Below are 11,334 nucleotides of genomic sequence, written 5' to 3'. Positions count from 1 at the left end.
TCATGTTGTTAAAGGTTAGATTTGACAAATCTGCGCGTCATCTTGGATGACACGATCCAAACACCACATTTACTGAGAAAACGGTTGTTTTAAATGCACAATATTGAACAACATTGGATGCTATTAAAATAAAGTATATCAGTAGCAATGTATGTACAGCAAAGTGAAGTAGGGCAACACTCAAAAAGCAGTATTGCGTTGGTATTGCGCTAAGAAAAGCAGCAATGTACATCGAACCAAAACATGTTGTTATCATAACCTCAAATTTTATAAATATTTACGATCAACGAGCGTGATTGTATATTGTAGGCTCCTTGACTTTGCTTAAGTTCATGCAAAAGCTTATATAATATATTGGTATTTAATGGAGACAGCAGAAATTTATCTTGAAATAGCAACGATTCAGAATGTAAACAAGATGGCTGTCATTCACTATCCACATTCCACAGATAAAACACAGATGACACACGATTTTGGAATTATTCGAAAACAGTGTTGCTAACCCGCGATTTTTCAAATTTGCCGCCTTTCGCTACTGACAATATTTGCTTGACCAATTATATCTACTTATATCTAAAGTGCACCACGTCCTAAGTTACTTACTAAGTGACATACATTATAATACTACACAATACATAATAGTACAGAAATGACACTTCTTACAAAACCGAAGTTTGACAGCGATTCAAGGACAAATCATACTGTCCCTTTCTAATGTATGGCACACACTTTCGGCTATTTAGGGTTGTCAAAATCAAGTCATTATCTTATCTGTGGTCGTGCACGCATAGGAACGTCAAGTTGTGCCAACCCTAATTGCTCGGAGCAATGCCGAGCCGAATGGAGCCGAGAATACCCGAAAGGAGCTGATAATACTTAAGGGGCCCACTGATTGCGACGATATCGGCTTGTCAGTTATACGCGATTGTCAGCTTTTGCGAATAACTGACAGGCCGATATCGTCCGGCGAACTGGTAATCAGTTTATAACTAAGGCAGTCATCCTACCGACAGCGAGAAGGCGACTGGCGACTATTATCTCACACGAGTGACGTACGCGTTGATATTGGTTCCGTGTAAGAGATACATAATTTGTATTTATCGTGCTTCGCTGTTCACACTGCTGCTATCGAGTACGTAGAGAAATCAGGCTAATCGCCGCCGGTTAGACAGCAGCTTAATTAAAATGTTGAAACTATATCATACCTATTTATCAGGACGGGAAATTAAAAAATTACATTTTAGGGGCTAACAATAAAATTATACACCGTGAGCCAATTAAATCCGACAGATTTTATCCAGGTGTATTCTTGACCACGTTAGAGACTAAAATGTATTTTAGATATAATGTCCATTTTAGTGAAAATTTGTTTCTGATATAACTTAGTTAAAAACGCCTTTTTAGCTGTGAAGCTGCCACTATGAGACTTGGTTTAGACATACCTACTGACAGACATAAAAATTTTAAAGAGAACTTGCAATTATTATTTGTAAATATAAAAACACTTTACTTACCTATTCGTTGTATTTTTTTTACCAAGATGTATAAATAAATAACGTGTAGTGTGCAAAAAAAAAAAAACAAAAAAAAATTTTTGGACAAAAAAAATATTTTTGCGATATTGGCTAAAACTCATAATTTTTTATTTGCTCCTTTTGACCTCAGGAATGCGTGGTTAAAGTCTGTCGGGTTTAATTGACCCACGGTTGGCTTTTGTGTTTATCTTTTTTTTTGTGTAATTCGACAATTAGAGACTGTATACATCTCTAACAAATCATATCATATTTGTAATTGTATTTTGTTCTTTTTATGATTGTAAAAAATTAACATGTAAAAGTGTACCTATATGCTGAATAAATGTTTGTTTGTTTGTTCGTATGGGTGTTTCATATGTATTTAAGTATCTTTTGAACGAATATAAAATAAGAGCTTTTGTGGTAATTTAGTACCTATATTTTTAGGCAAAATAGCAAAAAAAATTTTTTGAGGCAGGTCTTGAGACTCTTTGAGTAACTTTACGATTTACAAAAAAAAGTAACAAAGTAAAGTAAATTTGAGGTTTATATTTACTATTTAATGATTGGGACCATTTTTTTTTACAAAAACACCCAGTTGTAGAGTCGAACCAAGCAATGACATTTATTAGCAAACAAAGTGTGTGTGTGTGCGCCAATGACGGATATATCCGCACCATAAGTCCAACGCCGAAGACAGATTAATCCGTCACAGACCACAGAGCAACATAGACGAGCATATGCTTAGTTCAATTTCAGTTTTGGCATCGGTGACGTGGCGTCCGAGGCAGCTTGCTTAGAGCATTGAACCAACCGGAGACGCCTTGTCTGTAATTTTCTTTTCAGTCTGCCGATTGCGGAGGGGCACGTCAAATGTAATACGTACGTAACTTACAAATAGCCACGTCAGATAAACGTCAGTCCATGCTATAAGTATGACCATTGACAGAGATTTTCGACAGAGGGGTAAGCTCTAAGGCATTTGTGTTTGACACGGCATCGAAAAGTTAATGTCAAATTTCTATGAAAATCTTACATTTATAATGACACTCCATCATTTCGTTCTATTCAAGCCGGTGCAAGGTTAGCTTAGACGGTTTCTATTGCTCTTAGTGTGGTAGCCTCTTTTACACGGAACCCTATAGAAAAAAGCAGCCAAACAAAACTAGACCCTACTCATAGTGTCACGAGGGTGCGGAGTGCTAGGGTCGGCAACGCGCATGTAACTCCTCAGGAGTTACAGGTGTATATAGGCTACGGAGATTGATTACCATCTGGCTATATGCCTCTTTGCCACCGACGTAGTATCCAAGGCCTTAAAAATAGCGGTAAATAACGGTTTATTTCGGTTTTACTCCGAACGCGAACTTTTTAAGAACTTGATTGTAACCTAAATAAACCGGTTTATTTGACGAGTGACGCGACGGCCGTCCGGCCCGGTGGTGTGCCGCGTAAACAAAGACACCGACATAAGAAACCGGTTTTTATATTTCTAAACCGGTTAATCTAACAAGAACTTTATGGAAATGTTTTCCCAAAAAACGGTTCAAAAATAACGGTTTTACGAACGAAACCGAAATTACAAGGTTTTGCGCCAAATATTGCGGATTGGAAATTTAACCGGTTTCCGAGCCATGCCAGTCACGACTGTCGTACGGTCACGTCTGAAAATATCGATACGAAAAAAGTGCCAAAAATATGTATACACGACTTCATTGCCCATATATTAAAGTAGTGTTTACATATTTTTGCCACATTTTTCGTATCGATATTTTCAGACGTGACTGTACCATCGTTACTACGTAGACACAAGTACATTTGAAAGTCCAAACGGTTCTAAATACAGTAAAAATAAAATTTATTAACAACCAATAAATAAATGCACAATACAACTATTAAAACTAAATGCACCTATACGTAGAACAGACGGACCCGCGACGTGGTGAGCAGCAGGTCGCCATCGAAGAACTTCGTCTCAATCACCACGTTGCCACTGGAAAAATAGAGGGTTAAACTTTATTTCACTTCCTTTATTTTGACGATCGGTCTGACTAGGTAGTTACCCTGCCTATGAAGCAGATGGTCCTGGGTTCGAATCCCGGTAGGTCATTTATTTGTGTGATGAGCACAGATATTTGTTCCTTAGTCATAGGTATTTTCTATGTATTTAAGTATTTATATATTTTATATACACCGTGTTTTTATTGAATTTCGTTAACTTCGGGGTATCGGTAAGTACGTTTAAGGAAACTAAATGGCATAGTTAATTTTCAAAAAAAAAAAAATTGTTTGTTTTTTTTACTACTTATTTTTATTTTTATAAAAAGTAACTAAATGTTGCATATAGCGTTGTTGTAACACGGGCATTACAAGCAAATGTATGAACTCGCACTAAACACTAATCAATAAGTAAACAGGCCCTAAGGCAAGTGTACACGCTCGTAAGGGCCTTATAAGATAAAAATTAATGATTGATTATCTCCGAAATGGAGTTAATTAGAATATCGGTGTCTTTGAGAAAGTTACTTAATTTAAGCTCAGGAATGCACCCTCTTAATTAACGCAAATAAAAAAAAAACACGGTGTATATTGTTGTCTGAGTTCCCACAAGACGAGCCTTTTTGAGCGTACTGTGGGGCTTAGTCAATCAGTGTAAGAATGACGTATAATATGTCGTCAGTTGACAAGCAAAACTCACTAATTAGCACCACATGTTCATAGCCATAATGAACCATATTACTACTAAATAAGGTTGATTTTTGTTTAATTCTTTTTTAGTACTAGTAGACTGAGTGGTCCACCTATTTAAAAATCGACTATCCATTAACCTTTTGACCGCCAAAGACGTCATATGACGCGCGCAGCTACAGCCCAATATCAACCTTCATGCGTACCGACAAGGTTCACGATTACGCGCCGCGTACGGTAGGCGTGGCGTTCAAAAGGTTAAAAGTCACCAGTAGAGAACCCATTCAAAAATTATATACGTGTGATCTTAGCCATTGGACAAACCCTGAACTCCCACGTAGCGTTACTTCTCAGGAATGTTATAACGCTATTTTTTTTAAATTAGAACAAAAAGATAAGATGTGTCACTTTTTAAATTTATACAAAATTATACACTCTAGAACCGATTCGGCAGCACTATTATGATCCATTACCTTTAACACACCTAGATTTAGAGGTCGTAACACCAAACTTTTCGCTCTTAGAGTATACAAAAACAATACTTCATTCTATAATCCAATTACAAGAATGTGCCGCCAATATAATGATTAAATAGCCGGTGATGATTGCGGTAGGGGCATTGATATTTTTGGCCCCCACATTGCTAGGTTTAAGAAATGCTTGACTGACATCCTTTTCTCCTCTCTCACTGACCGATGACATCAGCGTTGACGTAGGTTTGTCTCATTTGCGATGTTAATAACGTAAAGTTTAAAGTATATTACTCTGTTATAGTGTAATGTTTAGATAGTTATTTTATTTGTTGACATGGTGTTACATTAATGGGGTTGGCAACTGTCAAAGGTTTGCATAGATGGCGCCATCATAGCTTGCCCCTGTCTCTAGTTTTGTTCTATGAGATTTGGCTTAAAGTACTGGAATCCAGGTCACAAAATTCCAAAAAAAAACAAGAATTTGACACAATTCTAGGGATTGACAGGGCAAGCTATGATGGCGCCATCTGTTTAATACTTCGACCGGCCAACCCCATTTGTAACATTTGCGCTTACTTGTAAAGCATGCTGTGTACACTTGTTTTGGATCTCGTGCTAGATTCCAAGCCATGATAGCCAATTGTATGTTTCATGATGTTGTACGATTTCTGTTAAGTGTACCCAATAAAGTAAAATAAAATAAAAACTTCTTACAAAAGTTATTTCCAATGATCGACAACAATTTGCTCGAAAATGTTGGGCAATGATGACATTTGTCAAAAGTCAGAATCTTATTAGTATCATAAATAAAATAGATAATCAAAAAGGTCGAAAGGTTTCATACCTCAGTTCTCAGGAACTACATACAGGATGCTCCAAAGTAAAAAAATCGTAATTTGTTAATCTCTCCGTAACCGCTGCACCGGTTGTTATGATACTTTGTATACTGGTTCAAAATACCCTAATGCATATGTACATTTCGGCCACCTGTATATACCGACCCGTTTAATAATCCACCCTGTATAAACATATCCATTTAAAATGTCATGTGTACTGACCTGAAGATGAAATAAATTCTGACGACATAGAAGTCTACTTAAACTTACCTCAACCACGTTGGCGAACATTATTTTATCTGTGCAACTTGTGCAAGCATAAAAAATTAAATTAAAAAGTTACTTGAGCACGTTGGCGGGCATCATCTGCGACTCGGGCGCGGACTCTATGACGGACTGCCACGTGTTGGTCGAGTTGGGGATCACGTAACCGAACTCGAAAAACCACTCTTCTAGGCACCGACCTTTGAACAGTACTTTCTGGAAATATACAGATTTATTTAACTCGCCAATCAAATAAACTCAGCTTACCCCTCTCAACCCCCAAAATTTTCCCCTAAAATAAGAAATAACGGGGGTTGTACTTAAAATATTAGTGGTGATAATTGCTATAACTGTTCCAAATTTTAGATGTCTCCGTCAAACAGTCTCTGAGAAAACCGCATTTAACCAATTTGCAAGACTGAAATGATTCCATAAGTGTTCCATGAACATAGTTTTGTACGGAACACTATAAATTGTAAAGGGCCATCCACATTTAGTGCACGAATCGCGCGGGAAAGCCGCAGACAGACACGAACCAGAGGACCTACCGCGAAAAACAAAAATTGAAATTTTGATATCTGCCTCCCTATCGCTCGAATATGCAAGAGCGAATAAATTCTGATTGTTTAGGTTTTTGTCATTTGTCTATGGTTGGTACTCACATGGGCGTAAGCAGGTACAAGCAGGGGGGGGGGGGGGGAAGCTGTTGCAATGTAAGAAACCTTTTTGATATTTAACAGATATCATTGAAAGAATAACGATCTAAGTCAAATGACGTTCTAAAATTTTTAAACGTGAGTCGAAAGATGGCAGTAAATGCACTATGGCTACAAATTTTTTTTTTGACAATACACCTCTATTTCAAATTCTATTTGATAGCATTAAGAACACTCGATATTCTTAGGCACTATATCTGTAATGTTTAGATATTTATGGGCATCCTGTCCGCTCGTATACATCTGACACCTGTAGAATATAAGTGTAACAAACCTGTTCCAACCGAAATCTCTCTAAAGCCTCAACGGAGCTGAAGTTCATCTCCCGCGACACCACCCTGCACTTCAAGATGCGCTTCGGAACCCTGGCCTCGTGCTCCACGTTTGGGTTTGACATGTCTTCATTGTACTGCCACATTATTTTTCCTGGAAAATTGTAAATATAGGTGTTATTTTGGTTAACCCTTTTCCAGGCCGCACCAATCTACAAGGTTTGCCCAAAAAATCCAAATATATTCCAATTAATCCAGCTTTGATGATTCATTTGAAGACAAGTAACATTTCCTGAAAGTGTAATCTAATTTACATATCTATGTTTTCAGCTTCATCGGAAACTGGGAAGTGGGTCAAATTTAACTTGCAAGATTTGACCCGTACAAACACCCATAGTTACATTCAGGCTGACGCAACTAGGAACAAAATAAGTTTTGTATGGAACTTGTTTCGCAAATCTTTGCCAACGAAGAAAAATAAAACGTCAGTGCTATTTATTCTGTCAAGTTTACATCAAGTCAACTGTCAGCCTAATTGTTTTGTTTGTTATGAAGGCTTCAATGTTTTGTTCGGGTATTTCGTGCAATTTCTTTATTATTTAGTGAAAATATTGAAAATAGTGAACCGTGATCAGAGTAAAGAACGAGCTTGTTACAATGCCACCGAGAAAACGGTTTACTAAGTGTGAAATATGTGGCAAGCGAGCCACTCGAGAAAATCACGAAAAAAGGGATTTTATGGCGAAATTTCCCTTGGATAATGACCGGTACGTATTGCTTTAGATACTTTTGACCTTATTTTGGTGCAGCAGGCTTTACAACACATCGAAAATTTGATATTTTATATTATTTTTAGTTGTGAACTAGGGATGTACTAAAAATATGTGAAATTTCCTGAGAACTTGCATGCAATATGACACAACATTAATTCGTCGAAGATTTTCAGTGGAAAATTATTTATCATCTATGCATTAATGGTCATTATTTAACATATTTGATTTGATTTATAGATGCATATTAGCGCTAAATAATCAGTTGATCATCTCATTAGCAAACACTTGGAATATAAACTGTACATAACCAAGGCTGTATGTTTTCAGATGCAGGCAGTGGGTTAAATTTGTTGGGAACGAAGATCTGATACATCTTCCCATAGAAAAGTTACATTTATTGAAACATGTATCTACAGATCACTTTGAAAATAGTGCTTTTAATAAAAAAAAAATTAAGAAAAGAAATAGTGAAGGATTTTATAATTACAATCTGAGTGTAACGAGGTATTCTAAAATAGAATCCTAGCGTAGTGAGGGATTCAATTGTTAACGCCTATGGGTGGTATTCCACCTATGCAATTTCTTTGTCCAATGTGTATTGCGTCTCACATTTTGATTAATGACAGAGTGAAACGCAATGACATTGGACCAAGAAATTGGATAGGTGGAATACCACCCTAAGGTGGAAATATTTTTGCTACCACGTGATAAATTTACATACTGCTTTTCACATCACTTATGAGGAAATTATTATGGTACAAATAAATAAATACATTTAATTAATGGTAATTAAATTAAATAATTTAACCTAAGAAGTATGCAAAAAGAGGAAAAAAGTGATCCCTCCTAGTAGGGAAAAAAAGTGCTACTTTGATCCTTTCTAGTGGTGAAGAACAACAAGGTGTTCTAAAAAAAAATCGAGTCGACATTAAACTCGACCACGTATTAGTCCACTCATAGAACTATCCACTATATAACATACAACTTAAATGTGAACTCGATCCTAACTTGATTTCGAGTACAAAATTTGTAGACAAGAGTCTATATTTCAACCCTCCCCATTTTATCGATATCGATAAGAAACGCAAGCGTGTAGCGTACTACACTATTTAAATTGCTTATGGTGGTACTATGGTTCTTTGACAGTTCTTTGTCGTACATTTTGGTAATGATTTGCGAAACAAAGGGATTCCACTCGCTAGTATGGAAGCCCCGTCTCTTAAAACGTAGTGATTATATGCTCTTTGGTTACATTGCAAGTTAAATAAAAGCTTTTAATTTATATTTTCACATTTCATTTGATTTTAATTGGTTACCATAACGTTGATTACATGTCTACAGTCAAAACGTTAAAAAAAGAACTTGACATATTAAATTTAACCTTGAAGTTAGAGGCTAAGTAATAATTTAGAAGCCAGTGGGAAGTTGTAAAGGTTAATGTTTCCAATGAAAGCTTTTTTTTATACTACATCAGTGGCAAACAAGCATACAGCCCGCCTGGAGTTAAAGCAGTCTCTGTGACATGCATGTTCCCGACCCTAACACTCCACACCCCCAATGAGCTCTGACAACCCTACTCAGCAGGAACACAACACTATCCTATTTATAATACAATCAATGAAAACAAACTAAATATCAATAGAAATAGAGAATTCTTAAAAATGTACACATACCTGAGTCTGCATCACGGAGATTCATCCAGTTACTGTTATAAAACTTGTTAAAGAAATTTTATATATAAAAAATTCATTGATATGGGTCCCCAATGTTAAAGTAAGGTCATTAAGGATGAAGAATTTCATACATTGACCTACTTGTTCCTATCTTTTATTATTATTTCCGGGATATAGAGTTGGCGTTACGCGGGCGACTTGGGCCACCACCTACGGCCTTGCGGTCCGAGGGGCTTTGCGCCTCAAACGAGTATATCTCAGTCGTAATTAAAACATTATAAATGTACCTTGCAACATAAAAATTTTGTCTTGCCCCACCACTGCCGGAATACTCAAGGGTATTTTTTCTAGCCCAAGCCAAGTTAGTGAGTTTATCTCAGTGTATACAAAACTAGCTTATTTCCAGGCTAGTAAATTAGTGCTGAAGCCAGGATAGTTTTTAATAGCTTGCTGTTCTATTTTTTTAAGCTAGTAGCGCCCCTACCATTGCTTTTGCTGCCCTGACTTGTGTACTAGCTTTGTGTGGCTGGCAAAGCTACGTACATTCAGCTAGTGTTAGTTTATTTTACTTCACAAACATGTTGTTACTGTCACTGAAATGGTACTGACTAGCTTAAAATTACTGGCATCATGTAGACAGCACTCGCTTGTGTCCAACTGAGGACAGTATTTAATTATTAGCAAGCTATCTAGCTTACTATCCTAGCTAGAAAAACTAGCCTCATGTATCCCGGACATGATACCCGGGTCAATGCCACTGTGCGAGCGAGAGATTCACCTTATAGAGAATTCTCAGGAGCACAAAGCTAGATGTAGCTATGTACTCGTGAAAATCATCGAGTATAAGAATACATTTAATAGTATTAAATTCAATAATTTATTATTTAATGACTAAAATAAGTAATTAAATTAATATGTTAATAAAACGTATAACTTTGGACATTCATTTCCATCAGAAAAATACCACATGAACATTGACATATCAAAAATCAATGCACATGAATAAAAAAGTTGAATATAGTATTTTTCAACTAAGAAAGTGGTTTTATCACTGAGTTATTAATTCGCCTCGTAGATATCATTAAATTTAAAATTTACCTCATACTAGATTAGTAACTTCACATGATATATAGTATTGATACCAGATTGATACAAAAGGATACACTTGAAAGCCTTTCATAATGGTTTCCACGCGGTCCTGTCGCGCCTCCTCCGCTGGCAAAACCTCCGTCATCTTTATAATCTAAAATACGGGCAGTCTGCGACTTAATAAACTTAAATATCTATCGATTTCTTGTAGTTGTGGAATAATTGTATAAGTTTATATTTCACAACATTGACATTTTTGACAGGATGATGGTGACAGATTTATCACAGATATTGAAAACTTTTGTTTCTGCAAAGGCGACATCTAGTTTTTGTTACTTGCATTAATATGGAAAACAAGTTTTGTCAATAACAGAATAAAATAAACCATACCTATTTAATAATTGGAGATAAAATTTACCAAAAGATAAATATATTCCACCTCCTATGTTCAACCGCCAAACGGCTGTTGCCAAACTATAGCACTTAGGGGCACCTGAGTGCCCCCGCCAAGACGAGCCAAGCTAAAACCTACCTTTTCTCGGAGCGCTTCGTTGTGTTTTTGAACCCTTATAACTTGGATTAGGATTATACCAGATAAACAAAATTCTCGGGATATGATGTTAAGAGTGGACTCCTTAAACATATTGTTTCAAATGCAGAGCTTCTATACTTTTGATTTTATTGATACCTAAAAAATTCCAATTACATCACTGACTCACTTACCTGGATCCTAGAAAGCTGAAATGTATTAGTAAATAAACAATACTAGTTAGTATTAGTACACAAACAACAAAAAAAATCTAAATCTTGGAACTTTTATCCCTAAACCTCTTAAACTAGGGGATGGATTTGTTTGTATGAGACTTTCACAAATATTAATGCTAGAGGTCTGAAAATTGATATGGGGACTCCTTGTTATAAATAATTAAATAAATACCTCTGAAGTGCAAAAAATACGTCCCCTTAAGAAATAAAAATTAACCAAATAAATAAACTTACAAAATGGCGTGAAATCTTACCAAAAACATGAGACCAT

General features: G+C 36.2%; 1 protein-coding gene across 1 annotated transcript; it reads right to left on the bottom strand.

Annotated features, from left to right (window-relative positions):
• Nucleotides 1-493: 493 nt before the first annotated feature.
• Nucleotides 494-10,787, bottom strand: LOC133517331 (retinal rod rhodopsin-sensitive cGMP 3',5'-cyclic phosphodiesterase subunit delta). The gene is made up of 5 exons (XM_061850597.1): nt 10,373-10,787; nt 9,210-9,241; nt 6,766-6,917; nt 5,855-5,991; nt 494-3,507 (listed from the first exon to the last, which is right to left on the bottom strand). The coding sequence occupies exons 1-5, from the start codon at nt 10,441-10,443 to the stop codon at nt 3,426-3,428; spliced, it is 474 nt and encodes a 157-aa protein (XP_061706581.1). The 5' UTR covers nt 10,444-10,787; the 3' UTR covers nt 494-3,425.
• Between the last annotated feature and the right edge of the window lie 547 nt (nt 10,788-11,334).

This window comes from Cydia pomonella, chromosome 4 (genome assembly GCF_033807575.1).
Source record: "Cydia pomonella isolate Wapato2018A chromosome 4, ilCydPomo1, whole genome shotgun sequence".
Lineage (NCBI taxonomy): Eukaryota > Metazoa > Arthropoda > Insecta > Lepidoptera > Tortricidae > Cydia > Cydia pomonella.
This window is presented reverse-complemented; position numbering and strand designations above follow the sequence as displayed.